The following is a 22836-nucleotide window of genomic DNA, read 5'->3' on the forward strand; positions in this document are numbered from 1 at the left end:
GATAACTATACTCATCATCATTTTGAGGTGAGTGTGAAGACAGAAGAGGAGAATGTGGAGGAGAAATCTGTGGTGAATTGTTAAGAGGAGCAGAAGATGAAGGAGAAGGAAGTATAGGAGAAGAAGGTTGCATAGGAGATGTGGCAGAGTCCTTCTTCTTGGCAGGTACTACAGGTGTGGGTGTTGTATCTGCCTTCCTCTTCTTGTGTGGGATAGTGGATACAGCACCTGTTTTTGGGTCAATGTAGGTCTTCTTTTGCAGAGGATCAGGTTGGAAAAGTTCTTCTTCTTGTGAAACCTTGATCGGCGCCGATTTTTTCGGTTCCGGACGAGGTTGCTGCTTGTCTTTAGCCTTAGGAGCTGTTACAGTGTCCTTTGGCGTTGTTTTCGGCACCGAAGGTGTTGTTTTCGGTGTCGTAGGCTGTTTCGAGGGCTTGTGCGCATCGGAATCAGGCCTTGTCTGTTTCGGTACCGAAGACGATGGATTCGGAGTGGAAGCTGGTCTCGTAGGCTTCGATGCATCGGACGCTGGCTTCATACCTTTGTCTTTAGAAGTCAATGGTTTTAGAGCCGAGACTTCTTTTGGTTTCGGTGCCGATGGAGCTGGTGGGATCGGCACGTGCGGATTGCTCGGAAAGGAGCTGCTGGAAGGCTTATTTATTTTCTTCGGAGCCGGGCTCGATGGCGGGGCTTTCGAAGTGGTTTTTCGGTCGCGACTGGGCCCAGGAGACGGAGTGTTGACCTTTGCTTTCGGTTTGGGTGCTGTGTGTGGTGCAGGGGCAGTAGTACTCACGCGCTGACCCGATGGTATAGAGTCGTCTGCCTCTGATACGATTTGGAGATCATCGGAATCTTTTTGGGGAACGAGCGGAACCTCCTAATCGAAGATAACCTCCGCTTCCGGAGCCGATATCTGCATGTCGTGTCAACGGGCCCTCCGATCTCGGATGGTTTTCTTGGATCGAAAGGACGCGAAGGCTGTACAGCTGGATTCGTCGTGTTCTGGTGATAAGCACAGGTTACAGACCTCGTGATGGTCACTGCATGGAAACTTTGCTCCACAAACGGGGCATTTTCTGAATGGCGTCCTTTCCATGAGCTGTAGGCCTCACGGCGTGGATAGGCCCAACGGCCCGCGTCAACGACCGGAATCGGGCTGATGGAGTCGAAACGATGTTAGTCGATATCGAAGGTAATTAGGTGAAGATTTAATAAGTTTTTGCGCTTCGAAGTACTTGAAAAGTAGATTTTGAGCCGGAGCAGAAAAAGTTCATCTGAACCCAGTGGCGGAAAAAAATTATCTAAGGATGGAGCTGATGCCCATGCGCACTATCGTCCAAGGGAGGAGTCACCTATCTCGTGACTACAAAAGACTTCTTTCAAGACGACAACAACATGCAATCATCCGAGCCCAACACCAGGTGGCAATCTAATGCAAAGTGTAGTATCTGCAGCTCATATGTCTCGAACCTACTGTTTCTTACAGATATATCGTTACCAAAGGTAAGTAACTTGTGCATCTGAAAGAAACAGGTTAGTATTAGATTCCTTACCTTAGAATAGATACCCCAGCAATACCAACCCCGGGGGTGGGTCTGCGAACCAATAATCACACCAGAAAGTCCTGGAGAACGGAACGGCCGAAAAAGCCATCTCTCCGGACTTGGCTGTCCAGGCAGTAGTGTCTCGCGAACGTGTGCAGCGAGGCCCACGAAGCTGCCTGAGTCAGTAGTAGCCGCCGTGACCCGAGTGGAATGGGCACGCAGTCTCACAGGAGGATCCATTTAGCCAGGGAATAACAAGCCTTGAAGCACAAGACGACCCATCTAGAAATGGTTCATTTGTCCACCGCCCGTCCCTTCTTAGCGCCCACGTAACCAACAAAGAGTTGGTCATCCACCCGGAACTGGCGTGTGCGATCCAGATAGTATGAGAGCGCACGTTTTGGGTCCAGTCGGTGGAGCCTCTCTTCCTCTTTCGAGGGATGCGGAGGTGGAAAGAAGGCAGGCAAGGTGATGGACTGCTCGATGTGGAAGGCTGGGACTACCTTGGGCAGAAATGAGGGACGCGTAATCCAAACAACCTTGTCCGGATGGACAGAAAGGAAAGGAGGTTGTGAAGAAAGAGCCTGGAGCTCACTCACTCTCCTGGCAGAGGTGATGGCAACCAGAAATGCAGTCTTAAGAATGAGAAGACAAAGAGGACAGTTATGAAGCGGCTGGAAGGGAGCGCACATCAGATAAGTCAGAACAAGGTTCAAGTCCCACTGAGGCATCACAAAAGGAACAGGAGGAAATATGTGAGTGATGTCCTTCAAGAACCTATTTCCAACTGGGGACTTGAAAAGAGAGGGCTGATCAGGTAGCCTTAAGAAGGCGGAAATGGCAGAAAGGTAGCCCTTAATAGTGCCTAGAGCAGAGCCCTGCTGGGCAACAGAAAGAAGAAAGAGAAGAACCTCAGAAAGAGGGGCAGAAAGTGGATCCACAGCCTTTGCTGTGCACCATGCCACAAATTTGTTCTACCTGCAGGTGTATACCGATTTTGTGGAGGGCGCCTGGCTGCCAGAATCACATCGCAGACTTCAGGAGGCAAGTCAAATGGCCTCAACTGTTGCCGATCAATCTCCACGCATGGAGGTGGAGGCTGGACAGGTTCAGGTGGAGGACCGTCCCCTGCTGCTGCAACAGAAGGTCCTCCTGAAGAGGCAGACAAATTGGGGGATCGACTGACAAGCTGAGTAGCTCAGGATACCAGTATCTTCGTGCCCAGTCCGGAGCCACAAGGATGACTTGGGCCGGGTCGCGCCTGATCTTCTTTAGCACTCTGGGCAGAAGTGGTATGGGCGGAAAGGCATACAACGGACCGCAACTCCACTCGTGACGAAAAGCGTCTCCGAGCGAGTGCGGCCTTGGAAATTCCAATGCGCAGAACTGATGACATTGCGCGTTCTCTTCTGTGGCGAATAGATCTAAGCAAGGCTCTCCCCACTGCTGAAAGAGACCTTGGGCTAAGTCCGAATTTAGACGTAATTCGTGATCCATCATGCACAGACGGCTGAGTTTGTCCGCCCTGGCGTTCATGGAACCTGCCAGGTGTTGAACCACAAGGGTCACGCCCTGATGTTCCAGCCATTGCCAGAGACGCAGAGCTTCTTTTTTTTTTTTTTTATATCCTCGCAGAGCTTCTTGACACAGAGTCCACGATGTAGGAAGGTGGATATCTGACTATGGTTGCCCCCAACTTTTTTCCTGGTGTTTAGCTGGTTTTTCGACTTAGTTGACCTGGGGCCCTGCTATTCAGGACCCCAGGCCCACTGCTCTCTCTGTAAAATGGATTCCATGTACTCTAGGTACATATCTAATTGGATACTGAGTCACCTTATCAGCCCCTGTACAGTGTACCTTAGGTACCCAGGGCATAGGTGCACCCAGGGCCTACCAGGGGCTGCAGCATGTATTATGCCACCCCTGGCTGGCCATCCAAATCTGACACAACTGGCTGATCAATCAGCTGGGGCAGGGTGGTGTAATCACCCTTTGCTTTAGATATAGTATCCCTATATCTAAACCTAAAATGGACACATATACTCCTATAAGTCACTCCTATGGCAGGCCTTAACAATCCTGGAGGCAGAGTGCTTTGAATTATGTGAGATAGTGCTCTGGCATGAGCTGAGCCGGTCTACAGCTTTCGGAACCAAGTCCTTTAGCTGTTTCCATGATAACGCTATACCATATACTCTTAAGTGCATTATAATCCTCGCGGTTATTGCTAACTTTGGCATAGCATTATCAAAACATGTCGAGTAAGGTGTCATACGAATTGGAATACTACCCCCTCGCCAATTCTGGCGACGGGGGTAGCATTCCACCCTTCTAGAGGGACACGACATGTACCTAACTGTGAACCCTGGTTAAAGTTAACCCGAGCCTCAGCATCACAAAATGGATGCTGCCACCACAGACACAAGTCTGACCTCCTGCTGCTAGGAGTCCTTCCAGCGAGGGAGGCTTGGACAAAGGATTTCCTGCCTTGGGAGGTGCTAGCACCACCCCAGACAGGATTTTGTATATTGGGTAGGACAGGGCTGAAAGGAATGAGACATGCCTGGGGCACACAGGGTGTCCCTGTGCATACACCGGTCTAAACCAGTTCCTGGGGCTCTCCAGCCCCAGCTCTGGCGCAAGACCGGACAAAGGATAGGGAGTGTAACCACCCCCCTTCCTGGTCCCACCCATAGGAGGGACCTAGTCGTAGTACAGCCCCCTTTAGCAGGATAAAGGTAGGAGCTGGTCCCATTCCAAATTAGATTATCCTGAACAACTTTACAAGAAGAAACTCTGGACTTCGACGTTCTGCTCCACAGAAGACTGAAGAAATCTCCCTTGTGGGCAAGGAGTGTCCACCCTGCACAAGCAGGCACCATCAGTGTCCAGCGGCTTCCCTTTGTTGTCTTCCCTCGAGGATCCAGACTTCAGAACCCGACGAGACCCGGATTCCCAGACCTCTCCGACCTCTACCTACATCTGCAGCACAGCTGAGATCCGTGGGTGCGACGAGACACTTGGGGACCGGTCATCTTGAAAGAAGCAGCACTTCGCTCCAGCACGACTTCTGAGGTAACCTCGTCCAAGTGCTTTGGGGACTGAGAAGCCCTGACCCCGGGCAGCTCCTGCACCGAAGACCAGCCCTCCTGCATCCACGAGATCTGCGTGGGGCCCTTCTGCCCGTTTGCTGCCCGACGCGTTGTCTGGTCACTTGCCTGCTGGCTAGTGACCTCCTAAACGACGAACTTCGAAATCTTCACTGCTGGTCTGGTTGCTCCAGACTGGCCCTTGCTCCCTTCCAAAGGAGGAGCACCCCGGACCCTCCTGGTCCACTCCAGACGTCGTTTCCATTCACCGCGTGGGTTGCCTTTGCCAAGGCCTGTTAACTCCGAAGCCGAAGCCGACACCGCCGACAGCGAGAGCCTGCATGGGACAGCTTGTGCCTCCATCCTGGTCGTCGAAGACACCACCTGGTCCACGTGGCTGCAGAGACAAGCGTCCACCCACACCTGATCGTGACGACGACATCTGGTTCCACTCCTGGTTCCACTCCACTTTGAACATTGTCCCCTCTGCTTTCAGGTTCTTCTCTTCACCGATCCACCCTTGGATCTCACCGGACATCTTCCTCCTGGTCGCCTGCAGCATTTTTTCTTTCAGGCTCCATAGACTTCAACGCCGGAACCCGACACGACTTCGCACCTATGCACTGGCAGCCTGTGGGTGAGGTAACTCGAGCATTTCGGTGCTCAAGGGTAGCTTGACTCTCCTAGTGTCCAGTTCCACAGTCGTTTTAGCTCTACCTAGTCAGGATTGTCCGTACTCACCTTTTTCTTGAACTGTACTGTCCATAGACACTGTTACGCATCTCGCGTGTGAGTTCACACTCTGCACACGCGTTCCGTGGGCCTCCTATTACTTACCTAGAGTCAGGATAGTGTAGTCCCAGCGATCCTACAGCCTCTGGTTTGTTGTGCCCCTAGGGCAACATTGTAATTGTGCAACTTAAACGTATTTTTCTTAAGAGTCTTGTCATGTGCTTAGCCCTCTGATCTCAAAAAGAGTTCAGAGGTGTTTGTTAGTTAATAAATATCTTGTTTATTTTCATAACTACAAGTGTGGTGTCCTTTCATTTGGTATTCAGGGGTTTATATGTGGTAAAAGAGCTGGCTTCACATGCCAAAAGAGTTTAGCCTAAGACTGCTTTGTCCATGCTACCATTAGGATAGCTGGTCTATAAGGTTGACTTACAACCAATCACCATAAGGGTTGTTTGGACTGATACAAGGTGATCACTAGAATTAGTGAGCATCATATTATCAGGCCAACTTCTCACACACGACCCCACCTGCCCTGTTTGTTGGAGTACCACATGGCGGTGGTGTTGTCCGTGAACACCTGCACTACACTCCCCCGGACAGAGGGAAGGAATGCTTTCAGTGCAAGCCGGATCACCCGCAGCTCCAGAAGGTTTATGTGGAGCCAGGACTCCGCCGGAGACCAGAGGCCTCTGATCTCCGCCTCTCCCATGTGGCCACCCCCAGCCCAGGAGGGACGCGTCCGTCACAACTACGTGCTCCGGTTGGGGTAGGGAGAGGGATCTGCCACTGACCCAATCGCGGTCCGTGAGCCACCACTGCAACTGTCTTGCAGTGCCCTCTGAGATCAAGACATGGTCGGACAAAATGCCCTAATGCTGAGCCCATTGAAACTTCAGGTCCCACTGCAGAGCCCGCATCCGCCACCGGGCATGATGCACCAGAAGGATGCAGGAGGCCATCTGCCCCAGAAGCCGCCGGGTCAACCTGACCGAGACTCGGGATAAAGGCTTAAAGATCGGAATCAGAGCCTGAATATCCCGAACCCGCTGTTCGGGAGGATAAACCCGAAACTGCGCCGAGTCCAGAACCGCTCCGATGAAAAGGAGCTTCTGAGAGGGGCACAGGTGTGACTTCCACACATTGATGGAGAACCCCAGCAAGTGCAGGAGATCGTCCGTAGTATGGAGGTGGCTGATGACTGACTGGGGCGAGCTCGCCTTCAACAGCCAGTCGTCGAGATTGGGGAAGACCGACACCCCTAATCTGCGCAGATGAGCTGAGACCACCGCCATCACTTTTGTGAACAGCCGAGGGGCGCTGGTAAGGCCGAAGTGGAGCACAGTAAACTGAAAGTGTTCATGGCCTACCGTGAACCGCAGGTAACGCCTGTGGGCCGGCAGGACGGGGATGTGAAAATATGCGTCCTGCAAGTCCAACGCTACCATCCAGTCTCCCGGGTCCAGGGCAGCTAAGACCTGAGCCAGAGTCAGCCGTTGACATTCCTCAGGTCCAAGATAGGTCGTAGGCCCCCTTTGCCCTTCTTGGGAACCAGAAAGTAGTGGGAGGAACAACCACACCCTACTTCTGGCCCAGGAATGCGCTTGACTGCCCCCTTGGCCAAGAGGGCCGTAACTTCCTCTTGCAGAAGTTTCAAGTGATCCCCCGACACGCGGTGGTACTGCGGTGGCTTGGCTGGAGGGGTCGCCTCGAAGGGGAGGGAGTAGCCCCTTGGTACGATTTGCAGCACCCACCTGTCCGATGTGATGGAGCGCCAGTGGAGGAGCTGATGGTAAACCCTGCCCCCCACTGGCATCAAATGGGCCTGAAAGCCGGACTAGGAGGGTTTTGAGGCGGATGCTGCGGAGGTGGATGTGGACTGGCCTCGCCGTTGTCCCGTTACCACCACGGCGATTACCACGTCCGCCGCGCTGGATGTTAGTCTGCGGCCCGTGGCTGGCAGGACGTGTGGGGGCGCCCCTTCCTTGGCCACAAAAGGAGCGAAAGGCAGAAGTCTGCTGACGCGGGACCGATAGGCCCCAGGACTTGGCCGTAGCCCGGGAGTCCTTGAAGTGTTCAAGCGCACTATCTGCCTTGCCACCGAAGACTTGGCTGCCATCGAACGGCATGTCCATGAGGGTGTTCTGGACATCGGCCGAAAAGTTGGCGAACCGCCACAGACATGGAAATCGCCCTTCCTAGCGAGTCTGTGGTATCCAGCCCACATAGTATGGAGTACCGCGCTGCGTCTCGTCCCTCCACGAGGGCTTGAGAGAGGTTCGCCCGGGCCCCCTCCGGGCACTCCAGCAGCACGGCCGCAACAGTATCCCACAGGGAATGGTGTTACTGCCCAAAAGGCACGCGGTGTTGACTGACCGCAACCCCAAACTGAGAGAGGAGAACATCTTCTTGCCAAATTGTTCATACCTTTTGGATTCCCGATCTGGAGGTGCAGTCGGGAATGCGGACTGGGAAGTGGAGGCCTGGATAAGCAGGCTCTCGTGGGTGGGGTGGGTGGACAGGAAACTAGGGTCGCCCGGAGCAGGGTGGTGGCGCCTGGCGACGTTCCTATCTACAGGGGGACCTGTAGTGGGCCTGGACCAGGTGCCCAACAGGATGTCCGTGAGAGTCTCATTAAATCGCAGCAGAAGCTCTGGAGAGCTTACCTGCGGTTTAAGGACTGCCGTGAGGATGTTAGAGCTCACTGTTGCGACTGGGAGCTCAAGAGCCAAGGCCTTGGCTGCCCTCATCAGCATCACACTATAAGCAGCCCCCTCCTCCGTAGCCACAGTAGGAGGGGAGACAAAACCAGTGTCTGGGGAGGTATCCAGGCCACTGGCTTCCCCAAGCTCCTCTGTCCAGTCCTGAAATGACTGACACTCCCGTGCCAGATAGTCCTCAGACCCCTCCCAGTCTCCCTCGTCCTCCATCTCCTGGAATGCTCTTCAGCCGGCGTCGAATGTGGCGTCGAGTGACGCCGGTCTGATGCCGGATCCGGACCGAGGGAGGGACAAGGGATGGTGCCGTGCGGGGGTAAGGCGCCGGGGGCGACACCCTAGGGGTCGACGCTGGCGGGGTCGTAAGGTCGACCATCGGCGACCCGGATCCGGAACCGGATCCAGTGTGGCCCTGCGGCGCCGAGACCAAAGCACCCGGCCCGCTTGGACTCCCAGTCGGGACCGCAGAACCAGACGGATGAGCAAGCGACCTCATGGCCATGAGGAAGGCATCGATCTCCTCTGGCGTCGCGTTCTGCCCAGGGACCGGCGGGTATGGAGCAGGTCACGACGTCTGTGGCTCCGGCGGAGCCGCGTGAGCGGTGTCGCTCAAACCCCCGGCCACGTCACGCGAGCGTCGGGGGGAGTCAGAAGAGCGATGTCGCCTCTTCGACTTCTAGTGCCTCTTACCTGAGGACTTGGAGCCCGACGAGTGGTGTTGACTCGCCGAGCTGTGATGACTCCAGCCCTGCGACCGGTCCCTCGACCTCCTTTCGGACCGGGACCTCGAGCGGCGCGGGGCCGACTGCCGGATCTCGAGGTGCTTACGGGGCCGCTCCCGCCTAGCTTTCGACGTCAAGGCCCAGGAGTCGGAGCACGACTTGTCATCGTGGTCGGCCCCTAAGCAATACAGGCACAGGTGAAGGGGGTCGGTAACCGACATCAGTCGGTTGCAGTCGGCACAGGGTTTGAACCCGGGCATCCCTACCGGCACTGATGGAGTCGCTCGCCTCGAAAAATAGATCAAAAAAGTTTAGTCAAAAAATGACTTAAGGGTACCACTTTTTCCAGATCTGCGCTTGCTGGTGCGGAAAAAAAGAAGAACTGACCTCAGCGCGTGAGGGTGGCGTCTAAGTACTCCGGCAACGTCATCCCGGCGCCAACGACGACGGACGCGGAGCCGCAGACAATGCCAACCAACGCGGAGGGGGGCTGCTACGCAAAAATTTCCGAATCCAGACTGACGCCTTAGGATATTCTAAGGTAAGGAATCTAATACTAACGTGTTTCTTTCAGATGAATGAGTCAGCCTCGACAAAATGCTTGGGTGCATGATGGATGTCTTAGAACAGGATTTGTTTTAATGCCATAAATGTTGAACCAATCTTGGGTGTACATGTAAGGAAAGGCAATGGATTAACTACGTTGGTAAAATCTGAAATAACATTTCCACAACAGAAACATGAAACATAGTACAATAAAAAAAATCTTCTAGCACAAATGTTTAAGAAATATCATACACCCATGGGGACATATTTAACTTATGTGGTGATGAAATCAAAAAGTTAGCATCCTGAGAAATCTACTTAAATAGATAAAACAATCTACCTTTCAAGGGCATGAGCAGCTTCTTCATACATTTTCTCCTGGCAATACATATTCAGCGCTAGCTCAAATTCTTGTATTTGATCAAAACATCTGGCAGCGGATTTAAGGTCCTGGATCCTTTTATAGAAGTATGCAGCATCTTTCACCTGCACAAAGAGCATAATCAAACTGCTATCGTTAGAAAATCTAAACGAGACTTGGAGAGAGTAAAAGCTATCTTGTGACTATCATGTCTTAACAATGTATTAACGTATTTCTACCCATTGATGTAAGGATAAACACCTGCAAGATCAAGGTTAGTACTAGAATTTCTATTCATTCACAGAGTTTTGTGGAACGTCCCAGAGTCCAATTTAATTCTGAAGGAACAAATGACTATGTATAGGTCCTAGGGACATAATTAGTCACTGTTTTGTCGTGTGTGGCAGGGCTTCTTTTGTATGTTTTCAGGCAAGGCAGGTATGACTGCATGTAAACATTACAGCATTTAATATTTGAAGAAATGTGTTTAATAGGTAGAAGACTAGGACAAACGAAATGCTTGATGGTAATGCTAACGACAGTGTGCTCAGTAATGTGCGACCATGCTGTAAGGATGCGGCCGGCGCAAGTGCCTCACTAGTCGCCAACCCCCCTTCCAGCTGCCACACACGTAAGTTTGGGCCCCCTGGTGTGCCACTGGGCTGTCATGAACCCAGTGGGGCCAGAGGATAGCGAGTCGGGCAGCCAGCTGCAGTGGGGGAGGATGAAGCTCAATTGGATCGTCCACAAGTCCACCCTCAAAGTCTCCACCCACTCAGATGACACCCTCAGCACCGCCACTTCCGGATCCACACCGACCCCCAACACCACCCTCAGAGGAACATTCGTCGACAGACCCCCCAGGCACAGTTCAGCGACTCCATCACCGACCTCGCCAGCACCCACGCACTCTCCTCCACAGACTGCATCCTCCTCGGGGACCTGAACTTCCACCTCGAGAACAACGACGCCAACTCTGCCACCCTGATCGACAATCTCGCCAACCTCTGCCTCGAACAACTCGTCACAGCACCCACCCACGCCGCCGGCCACACGCTTGACCTCATCTTCCTCACAAGCACTCACGTCGCCTTCGACCACACCACCGAACCCCACTGGACCGACGACCGCTGCCTCCATTTTACCTTCAAGAAACCCACCACGCACCACCGTATCCAACAGCTGCCCCGCCACTGCTGGAACAGAGTCACCGAAGACCAGCTAACCACCACCCTCGCCCAGAAAAACCTACCAACCCAGACGCCGCCGCCCACAACTTCAGACAATGGATCAACGACTGCGCCAACACCCTCGCCCCGCTCAAGAAACCCTCCAACAGCCGCACAAGCAAGAAAGCCACCTGGTTCACCGAAGAGCTCCAGTCGTCAAAACGAGCATGCCGGAAACTAGAGAAGAAATGGCTGCAGGAACCAACACCGGACAGCTATGCAGCCCACAAGGACGCCACCCGCAGACACCACCACCTCATCAGACTGGCCAAGAGATCCTCCTTCAAAACCCGCCTGGATAGCAACGCACACAACAGCAAAGAGCTCTTCAGCATTGTGAAGGAACTATTCAACCCCAGCGCCAACGCCAACGACATCCCGCCCTCACAAGAACTGTGCGACTCGCTGGCCACCTTCTTCCACCGCAAGATCATAGACATCCACGACAGCTTCAACACCTCAAACACCCTGACATCGCCAGCTCCCACCGCCCGACCAACCCCACCCGCACCAACGGCCTGACCACCTAGACCAACATCAACGACGAAGAGACACGCAAGATCATGAACTCCATCCACTCAGGAGCACCATCAGACCCCTGCCCACACCACGTATTCAACAAAGCAGACGCAGCCATCGCACCCCAACTACGGAAGGTCATCAACATCTCCTTTGAGACAGCTACTTTACCGGAAATCTGGAGGCACTCCTAGATCAACGTCCTTCTCAAGAAGCTCAAGGCGGACCCCAAGGACCTCAAGAACTTCCGGCCCATCTCCCTGCTCCCGTTCCCGGCGAAGGTCATAGAGAAAATCGTCAACATGCAACTGACCAGCCACCTCGAGGACAACAACGTCCTAGACCCGTCCCAGTCCGGATTCAGAAGAAACCACAGCACCGAGACAGCCCTCATCGCACCACAGATGACATCAGAAGCCAACTAGACAATGGCGAAACATCAGCCCTCATCCTCCTGGACCTGTCAGCCGCCTTCGACATGGTATGCCACCGCACACTAAAAGCACGCCTCCAAGAAGCCGGAATCCAAGAGAAGGCCCTCGACTGGACCACGTCCTTCCTCTCCGGCAGAACCCAGAGCGTCCGCCTCCCAACCTTCTGATCCGAAGCCACCGGCATCACCTGCGGCGTACCCCAGGGCTCATCCCTCAGCCCCACACTGTTCAACGTGTACATGGCCCCCCTCGCACATGTGGCCCGCCAGCACGACCTCAACATCATCTCCTTCGCCACCCATCTCATCCTCTCGCTCACCAAGGACCCGCACACTGCCAAAACCAACCTCCACGAGGGAATGAAGGCCGTCGCCGAATGGATGAGGAGCAGCCGACTAAAGCTGAACTCGGGCAAGACAGAGGTCCTCATCCTCGGACGGACCCCCTCAGCCTGGGACGACTCCTGGTGGCAGACTGCGCTGGGAACAGCACCAACAGACCACGCACGCAACCTAGGAATCAGCCTCGACTCTTCCCTCTCTATGTCAAAACAGGTCAACGCAGTCTCCTCCTCCAACACCCTCTGCATGCTCCGCAGGATCTACAAGTGGATCCCTAATGAAAGAAGAAGAACGGTGACACAGGCCCTTGTCAGCAGCAGGTTGGACTACGGCAACGCACTCTATGCAGGAATCCCGGCCAAACACCTGCGCCGATTGATCCAAAACGTCTCCGCCAACTGATCCACAACGTCCCTCGCCGCAGCCACATCACCCGCACCTAAGAGACCTTCACTGGCTCCCCATCGACAAGAGTATCACCTTCAAGCTCCTCACCCACGCACACAAAGCACTCCACAACACTGGACCAGCCTACCTTAACAGCAGACTCAGCTTCTATACCCCCACCTGCCAGCTCCGCTCCGCCAGCCTCGCACTGGCTGCGGACCCCCGCATCCAAAGAACGACCTCCGGCGGCTGATCCTTCTCCTTCCTCGCCGCCCAGACCTGGAACTCCCGCCCTACCCACCTTCGGCAGACCCAAGATCTGCTGACCTTCAGAAGGCTCCTCAAGACCTGGCTTTTTGAGCAGTAGCGGCACCCCCTCTCCTCAGCGCCTTGAGACCCTCCCGGGTAGGTAGTGCGCTCTACAAATAACTGATTGATTGATTGACATTGAAAGTAAGTCTGACAAGCCGCTGGCCCCGATTGATGACTTTAGGGAGCGCCTCAAGGGAAAGGTAAGATCTATTGCGGTGGACCAGGGACTCATCCAAGAGGACTTCAGGAAATTGTCTGAGAGAGTTGCTGCCTTTTATCTATTGCTATTCCTGTATTACTACTACTGTATGACAAGGACACTGCAAGGCTGGAGGTGGCGGAACAACGAAGATGGTCTCGCCCACAGCGGACCCGCCACAGAGGGGCACACCGACCTATAAAGTTACAGGTAGCCCTAGAACAGACAATAGCAGTGGAGACTGCTGCGTCCATGGAGGTTGGTGGGGGCTCCCCACGGAGGCATGTTCTCTACCCGTTTGAGATCTATCACCAGTTCTGCGGAATCAGTAGTGCCCGGATAGGAGAACACGCTTGAGGAGTTACCCCGGGCACGGCCGATGACCTTATTCGACACTTGGCTGGGCGAAGGTAGCTGGTTGTGAAGCTACCACCTCATATGTGAATCTGTGCTGTGGTGGTTGTATTTATTATTATGTTGATTTATCTTGATTTGTAACCATTAAGGTCTGGGGGAACTGGGCGGGAGGGGTTTGTGGTGAGTGTCCAGTTACACTGTTTTGCTCTCTTCTCTCCTTGTCTGAGCAGGCTGATCTTCCTCCCTCTATTGACTACTCTCGTTACGAAACCAGTTGGCTCCTAGGCTGGTATTAGTGAACTAGTTCATAGGCTTTTTTGCCATCTCTTGTTTGGACAGGTTGTACGTATATCACAGTGTGTGAGAGTTTGTTTGGGATTTGTTGTTTGGGTTTGTTAATTAGTTTCATCTTTTGTTTTTCTTTTGTATGATGTGTGGTTGATGAACGAAGCTCTGGTAATATGATGGGCGTGGTGTGGGTATTGCCGGTGGGTCTGTGAATTGTGCTGGCTGCAAGGCAGACCAGATTAAATTGGTTACTTGGAATGTACAGGGCCAACAAATTATATTAAGTGTTGGCGCATTTCACACAAGGCTCTCCACGACACGGGCCCGAAGTACCTCAACAGCCGACTCACATTCTACACACCCACCCGCCAGCTCCGTTCGACCAGCCTCGCCCTCGCCTCCGTCCCACGAATCCGCAAATCCACCGTCAGAGGAAGATCCTTCTCCTACCTAGCAGCTAAGACATGGAACTCCCTCCCCACTCACCTACGGCTGACCCTGGACCATCTCTCCTGCAGGAAACAACTCAAGACCTGGCTGTTCGAGCAGTAGCGACCCCCCCCCCCCCCCAGCGCCTTGAGACCCTAACGGGTGAGTAGTGCGCTATACAAATTCCATTGATTGATTGATTGATTGATTTGAGGTGCAGATTGTGTTTTTGCAGGAGACCCATCTGACTGAACCTGAGGGTCGAACCCCTCGTAAGTGATGGAGAGGAAAACGGTATAACACTTCTTAGTCTGCATTTGCGAGGAGACCATCTGTGGAATAGGCCTGGAGTGCCCTTTCAATTGCATAGGGCAGTTGTTCACCCTAATGGCCATTTGTGTCGTTGATGGGTGGGTCGGACAGTAGATATGTTGCATTGTTGTATGCATACACTATAAATGCAGACCAGTCATCCTTCCTGTCCAGCATTAACCCTCTCCTCCCGCTGATGTCACCTTACCTAAAGACAGAGGATGGGGATTTCAATTGCATGGCAGATATCACCCTGGATAGGTACCATCCACTGGGGTGCGCCGCCCCGGCTTATAATCTGGCGGAGGTTTTCCACACTTGGGCTGAACAGTGGGGCCTCACGGACTGCTGGAGGGTACAGAACTCAAGAGCATTCCTTCTTTTCTGACCTACATGACCTACAAGTGTGACTGGATGGGGTGCTTTGCTTTAAAGCGATGCATGGGAGAGTGTTGGATTCAGAGTATTTTGCGAGCTCACTCTCCTACCACTTTCCCTTACTGTGCTTCTTTCGATGGTTCCCACATAGACTGAGTGTCCCCACTTGGCGTTTGGACCAGGCTCTCCTCGATTATCAGCTCTTCCAAGTTTCTCTGGGTGAGCAAATTGTCCATTATCGGCTTGACAACACAGGATTGGACTCCTCGGTGGGAAATGAGTGGAGGCTATAAGGGTGGCAGTGCGGGGTTGCTGCATTTCTAAAAGATTAGGGTACACGCTCAGTTGCATTCTGATAAGCTACAAGTGGTGGTTCTTGATGGGCTTCCCCATCATCTAGAGCAGATACAAGGGCAGGAAATATGTTCTCCTTCTGCAGGAGAATTTGCACACCATTGTAGAGCGCCTCTGAGAATATGATTATAAGGCTATATTACTAAGGGCCATGCACAGAGGAACAAGTTACTTACCTTCTGTAGTGATGAATCTGGTAGAGACATAGTCTAGCCGCAGATTCCTTAACTTAGAATATCCCCAGGCGTCAGACTGGATCCGGAAAATTTTCCGCAGCAGCTACTACCAGGGGGCGGCGCAGAACAAATCCGCCCTGATGTCGTCCACGGACATGACGTTAGCTAAGCCATATATGCCCCTCCCGGCGCGCTAACGTCAGTTTTCTTCAGAGAAACTTTTCTGCGTCATAACGCGGAGCCATCACCAAAAAATGAGAGAATATGGGAACAGAGTGCAAAAATGTTGAAAAAGGAATAGCAGAGCACCGCACAGACAAACAACCCCACAAAGAGAAGGCCAAACCACCTGTGAAGGGAGATGAGGATGTGAAAAAACAGTCTGGCAGACGACAAAGTCCCCATCCATAATGTATAACCGTGAAGGACAACAAGTCCAGTACACAGGATTAAGGATAAGAGCCAATAGACTTGAACGAATGGGTCACAGGGGTGGTAAAAGACCCCACAGCGCTGGAGAAGGGGAGAGCGGGTGGAGTGAAAAAACATGAAAGATTTCACACCGCACAATCCAGTTCGAGGGCTGGAAAGAACACAAGACATATGAGCAAACCGCCTAGTCCCGAGAATGTGCGGAGTAGCAATGAAAATAGATGAAGCATTCTGTTTCGGAATGAAAAGAAAATGTTACCCTGCCAAAGGGCAAGCCATCCAGAGTATAGAAAGCCCAACCTGAAACGGTCCTCGCAGAACAGGAAGGACGGGCGGGTGTTAAGGAATCTGCAGCTAGACTATGCCTCTACCAGATACATCGTTGCCGAAGGTAAGTAGCTCGTTCATCTGATAGAGATGTCTAGCCGTAGATTCCTTAACTTAGAATAGATACCAAAGCCATACCCATAGAGGCGGGTCTGCGACTGAACCCCAATAAGTTGCTGAGGCAACATAGCTGTCAACAGGGGGACGACCCACGGTGGGCACCGCAACCAGTGCAGCCACACCAGACCATGAAGCCCAGAAAGAGCGAAAAACATTGGGAGGCAAAGGTATAACAAGCCGTCAAAGAACAGCATGAAACCCCCGTATGTATACCGGGTGAGAGGAGGAAAACATTCTAGATATGTCTGTGAAAGGAAAAGTTAATGACTTCACAAGAAATGGAACTGAACCCAGGGATTGATGGATCAGAAGCATCTGATGTGCTGACCGTAAATAAAACCCAGGCGAAAGACAACTGGAACGACAGAATCTACACATACCGGTCCAGAATGCACAACAGTGGAAAAAACACTGTTGCATCTTGTACCAGCCAAATACGACAGTATTGGCAGGATACCGATCCATGAACATAAAGTGCCAGTAGTAGTAGAAACAGAAGAGACGCCGCTGGAGAGTCACTCTGTTATGAGGCATGTGAAAGGGCTGACGGCAACCAGCAGAAGCACCCAAAAAAGGACTACAGTAAGAATGATAGTCAAGTAGAAGACTGGACGAAACTGAAGCATACCGTGTGGACGGTAGAAGCACACGAAGTAGAACAAGATCCCTGCTGTAGGGTTGCGTGAGCAGCCCAGATGCGAGAGATGCAATAGCAAGAAGGCAACCGGAAAAAAGGGGCACCAAGCAAGCTGGACATCCACATAAGAGCACGTAGGCGAGCAGACCGGGTCAATGACCTCGGACACAGAATGAAGGAACGTTGACAGCACTATTTTGCTGTGTAATAACAGAACAGATATAGAGGCAAAGAAATATGCCAAAAAAGGAAGTGTTACACAGAGGACGCGTAAAGTACCAACAGTCATGATGAAGCAGACGAGGACAGAACAATGCCCAGACTAGTAAGCCACATTAGCCCTTCACCCGGGAGGAGCAACGGTCCCCCGCAAGAGAGAGAGAGAGAGATGGAGCTAGACATGACAGTTGGAAACAGTCAGGACCAAACGAAGGGTCCAAGGACTCAAGAAGTGAGTATCCTAAGAGGACAATCCCCTGGAGAGTGGTACAGCAGGAATCCAAGCAGAAGTGTGTAAAACACCTGTGCGGAAAGCAGCAGGGAATGTGTAAAAATTCCTGTTGAAAAAGTGCCCCGAAAACGAGGGCACAATACAGTAGATAGCAAAATCGTCACCTTGAAAGACAAGACCAGTAAGGGCTGAAGTACGAAAATGTTGGTTACCCCAGCCCTTAAAGGGGAGGGGAAAACGATCACTACAGAAGGGGAAGAATCAACACAAACACCATATGATAGCAATCATACCACGGTGCATTCCCAGGTTGCACCAACACTAAGAAGCGTACCACATAATGGGTGTATCTTGGCGCAAAAAGAGGATAAGGCGACAGTGGTGAGAACTGCGCCTGAACTGAACAGAACAAGGCCCTAAGATAGTAACTGGAAAAAGAAGAGCAGCCATCAAGGGCAAGAGGATCACAGTGATACTGAAAAACACCCCCGTGAATACAGGCGAGGCAGAAGCCATACGGTAAGGAACCCATTCCGTGGCAGGGAAAGATTACCAGTGCCAACTGCACCAGAGGTGCAATGGAGCGATGCAAACGTCAGGATCGCAGAACGGCACAAAAAAGGAAACCCATAGAAAGATTGTGGCGAGAAACTCCATAGGAGCATACCAAGGCTAAGGCAGTCACTGAATAGCCTATAAATACCCCACTTAGGGTAAGTGTTAACCCCTGATAAGGGGATCCTCTTGGGCAAAACACACAGTCAGAGGACTGAAAAGAAGATTAAACCCGTCAGACGGCTGAACAAATCAGAGATGGCTTAATAGCCGCGGACACCAACCGGGCAACCTACTATACCTGTGTGTTATATCGGTTCAGTAAAATAAAGCAGAGAATTGTGCAAAATTTATTGCAACCCGGGCAAGAGCCGGGAGACTGCCGAATCCGTGTGGCGATCAAAAAGGTCCACACCATTAAACGGTAGATCCTCGAGGACATCCCGAATATTATCCTGGAAATGACTGTCGCGCAGCCATGCATGGCGGCGGAAAGCCACAGATCGAGCAAGAGCTAGTCCCACAGAGTCAGTGGCATCAAAGGGAAGAACGGAGCAAAAACTGTGCAAATTCCCCTGCCATCGAGCAGAAGCCAAAGCAACTGAGACCACGGCTCCTCTGGAACAGAAGGGAGAAGGTTCTCAACCAAGTCCTAAAAGGTCGAGGATGCACGCGCGAACACACACACAATATTTAATGCACGGATACCAGCACTGGTAGAAGCAGAATGCTGGCGAGCACACGCGTCCAGCCATCTAGACTCCCTACTGTGAGGTAATAATGGCAAGACGGATGAAGACTGTAAGGTACAGGCCGCCTGAACGGCGAGTCCCTGAGCTGTAGGGTGAGTGGACAGGCAGTGTGGATCACCCAGAGCAGGACGGTGCCTACGATCAAAAGCCCTATCAACAGGGTCACCAGAAGAGGGCCGTGCCTATGTGCCACACAAAATGTCAAATAAAGAGCCGCCAAATGGCAGCAAAGGCACCACCTCAATAGGCTCCATATCGAGCAGATCCAGTAAAGGATCAGAAAGCAGTGGGACCACAAAAGGTTGAAAACCAAGAATAGCAGCCGCCCTGTGAATGGCACGTGCATAAGCAGCATTAGCTTCAGTTGCCATCCAGTTAGGCGATAATAAACCGTCGGTAGGAGACGGTTGGAGACTAAGTTGTACGCTCGACAATAAAATTGGAGGAGCCGGAGACTGACCAGGAGGCCAGGCAACACAAATCACTTGCACCATTGGCCCCCGACCCGGGAAATCCAGAGAAGCGTCAATCTCTTGACAAGAAAGAGGCATTGTTGCCGGCACCAGCGTCGCGCAACAACGTGTGGAGGTCGCAGACGGGGGAGGCAGCAACCTCTTGAGGAAGCTTGGACGTCGGCACCGGTGTCGATGGACGCCGGGTTGGAGCCACCTGGACGTCAACGACCTCCAAAGTGGGCTCGACCTGGACGCCGTCCGATGTCGATCCCACAGCAAAAGTAGCACGTTTGGGCTGGCCAAGCGTGAAGTCTGGCAACGGGGCCGGCGCCGCCTCAGACGTCAATGCAGGAAGCTGCTCAGGGCTATGCGAAGACTGACGGGGTGGGCTGGACGGGCGACTGGGAGGACCCACTGGGCCTTGTCCCGTCAGCGTCGTGCCGTCTTCGGAACTGGAGGCGATGCACACAGTCGACGCCGAGGAATAATCCGCCAGCGAGGACCCGACATTAGTGCCCTCCACCTGTTTGAGACCCGAAGGCGCTCCAGGGAAAGGTGGGGATCCAAAGTACGACTGGAGTGCAATAGAATAAGCCTCCATTTGGGCATGCTTCGCGCCAACCCCGGGAAAGGGAGGGTATAGAGGAAAAGACTGCCGGGCGCCCTTACCTGGCATAGAGCGAGAGGAGCGGGCGCCAGAAGTACGTGAATGGGAGGAAGACCTCCGTGCTTGCCGCTTGTGCTTACCTGCCTTCGAACGACGTTCACGGGAATGAAATCTGGAGCGAGCCTGATCAGGAAGGGGAGAGCGGCCGTGCGAAGGTGCTGGACTGGACAGCCGTGCGGCCAGCAGTTTCATACAGCGCTCTCTCAGGGACCTGGGCTTCATCCTCTGACAGGCGTTGCACTATTTAGAGTCTTGGTGCACGCCGAGGCACCACATACAGATGAGGTGCGGGTCAGTGCCAGACATCTGACGCACACAAGCTTCACAAGACTTAAAACCCGAAGGCATTGCACACTGTTCCGGCGACACCGAAGGTGTCGAAAAAGGCCTAAAAACCAGGCCAAGGAACTGCGTTGAAACCCGGAAAAAGAGAAAACTGACATCAGCGTGCCGGGAGGGGCATATAAGGCTCCACTGACATGTCCGTGGATGACATCAGGGCAGAGTATTGCGGCCGCTCCATGGAGTGAGAAACCAGGCAGGGCTGTCCTCTGACCCTTCTGTTTGCTTTGGCTCTAGAGCTGTTTGCACGGATGATCAGATATGGAAGTTACTACTGAGGGATAAAGATCTCCAGTGACGGTCTCTATTTCTACCTGTATGCAGATGACATACTCATATATATGAGGGGGGACAACCCTGATTTGGAGGGACAAGTGGCCGCCTTTACGAATTTCAGGCGTTTAGCAGACCTGGAGGCAAACTGGAATTAATCTCTGCGTATATTCTACATATGGCAACCAGGGGGTGAGGGCTGGACCCCCCCCAGCTGCTCCAACTTCATGGTGGAAACCCCATCACCATTCACTATTTGTGAGTGCCCATTTTTCGTACTGCTGAGTAGTTATACAAGAGCCTTACTGCCCTGAGATGTTCCGTGGCCTTCTGGACCACTTTGTCTTTATCGGTGGGAAAACAGATAGCTGTTTCCAAGATGGTAGTTCTGCCACTGCGCCTTTACCTGTTTATGGCCCTGCTTGTGGAACACCAGTGGGGGTTCTTCCGAAAGCTAGATGGTATTCTTCTGCCTTTACATTAGGGGACCTTTCGGCGTTGGGTGGCACTGCGGAATTTGGGTTTGCAGGTAGAGGAGGGTACATTAGCTGTGCCAGATTTCAAACTCTTATCTGCTAGCTCAGCTGCAATGGGTAACTTGGTGGCGATCTGTGCTATGGGATAAAGAGGGCTTTCTGAAACGTGGATCACCATCCAAAGATATCTTGACAGGCATTTTATTAAAACCTGTACCCGCCTCCATGGTGCCGAGAAGAACATACTGGTCAGGACGGAGGGCTATGTCTAGTCAAGGCCATTACAAAGGACACGCACTAGACTTCTGTACACCAGTTAGCTACCCTTGAAGACCGCTCAGCACTAGTGATGGATTGGGGGCTGGATGGGCCTACACAGGTAGTCGGGCTGCGACTCGCAATAATGGGTGACTTGTTAAAGAGGGGGAGGCTTGACCCTCTCTCGAGCTACAAAAGATGTATGACCTCCTAGTGGGGCACTTTGAGGAACCGGAATTGATTTTTTGTTCCATGAACCATATAGTTGTTGTTTGTAAATTAGCGTGATGCATCTAGAATAATAGCGAAGAAAACGCAAATACTAATATACACACGAAAAGCAGTAATTTAGGAATTAACATACACCGCATTGCACGTTTTTGTACTTGCTTGACCGACGCCATTTTGTGGCCTCACTCGACCCCTGCATTAGCAAACCCTATCCTTGCATTTCACCGAAGCCGTTCCCTCGAAATATAGCCCAACTGTTGCAAACTGCTGTCTTTGCTCGTTAGGCCCGTCAAGGTTATAGGTAGAAGGAGGAGGCTGGATAAGCACATTCCGAGGGGTGCGCTACGGACTCTCTCGGAGTTAGCAAAAGGGAGCCACCCTCACGACCTTGCTATAATTAGATGAGCTAAACCAAGAGCGCTTTGGCTCCCATATATGGTCTTTCCCTCTGCACCAACCTGTACCAACTTGTATTTTTCCATCTTGGGTAACGGTTTCGAAATGTAACAGTATATATGTGATGTTCGGACAATGTGCCAGCAGTCTTCTTGGCAGACCTCATGGGGTTAGGTGGCAAGGAGCTCCTCTGGCAGAGTTTGTTTGTTATAATAAACGATTGGACCTTCCACACTGCCAACCGACTGATTATTAATGGGTATTGGGCTAGTTGTAAGTATGGCTGTAATTGGGTTGTAATAATAATTTTCGGTACTTCAGTTGGCGACTCCGCCGGGACTCCGCGTTGGGGTCGTCCCTCTGTAATCAGAAAAGAAACGGGACATTGAAAGGGGCGATTTTGATCGGGGGGGTTGAAGAATAGACCAAAGAATTTGGGGTCTGCTCCGCTCTCCCGATCGCGAGAACCTCAGCTGCTAGTGACCCCATGCCGGAGTCCTTCGGGTGTAACCCGAGAAGCAGCCACGTTGGCATTAACAGGAATTGGCAGTGAAGAACGTACAATCAGACCTGCGTGCACCAGGTGAGTGTCTTGTCTTGTGTTGGATATCTTTTGGATTTTGGATTTGAGACTTGGCATTTGGTGACCATCGGTCACGGAGAACTTTGGAAAAGGGGGTCTGACGGGGCAGCACTGAAACTGCACGTGTGGACGCCCCTGTTTTGGATTGTGAAAGTAACTAGAGATCGAGACCAGACGCCTTGGTGTGAATTGCGGTTTTCACCAGGCAGGACTGCTCTCGGGAACGCCGGCAGTTGAGATTGGGTAGCGCTCGGGCAGATCTGGAGCGGTGCTTGAAAAAGCGGGCTTAGCCAGAATAGTTCGGGAAGTGAACCATGAATGCTGTCGGATGGCCCGTAGGTCGGTCTGTGGTTTAGAAACCTGTATGGCTATCTATAGCCAGTCAAAGGACAAGACTGTTGGACGTCGTCATTTTTGAGCTTTGAAGTTCCGGAAAGGGTTCTCCATAGGTGAGA

At 52.4% G+C, this 22836-nt stretch overlaps 1 protein-coding gene across 3 annotated transcripts in view; it reads right to left on the reverse strand.

Annotated features, from left to right (window-relative positions):
- The window catches only part of TRANK1 (tetratricopeptide repeat and ankyrin repeat containing 1), a 1005982-nt gene that overhangs the window by 200489 nt on the left and 782657 nt on the right, over positions 1-22836 (reverse strand). For all 3 annotated transcript variants that reach the window (XM_086964756.1, XM_086964757.1, XM_086964755.1), the window contains one exon: positions 9691-9836. In XM_086964756.1, coding sequence (XP_086820882.1) covers positions 9691-9836 — 146 coding nt within the window. The remainder of the gene's footprint in view (positions 1-9690; positions 9837-22836) is intronic.

This window comes from Lissotriton vulgaris, chromosome 4_1 (genome assembly GCF_964263255.1).
Source record: "Lissotriton vulgaris chromosome 4_1, aLisVul1.2, whole genome shotgun sequence".
NCBI classification, from domain to species: Eukaryota; Metazoa; Chordata; class Amphibia; order Caudata; family Salamandridae; genus Lissotriton; species Lissotriton vulgaris.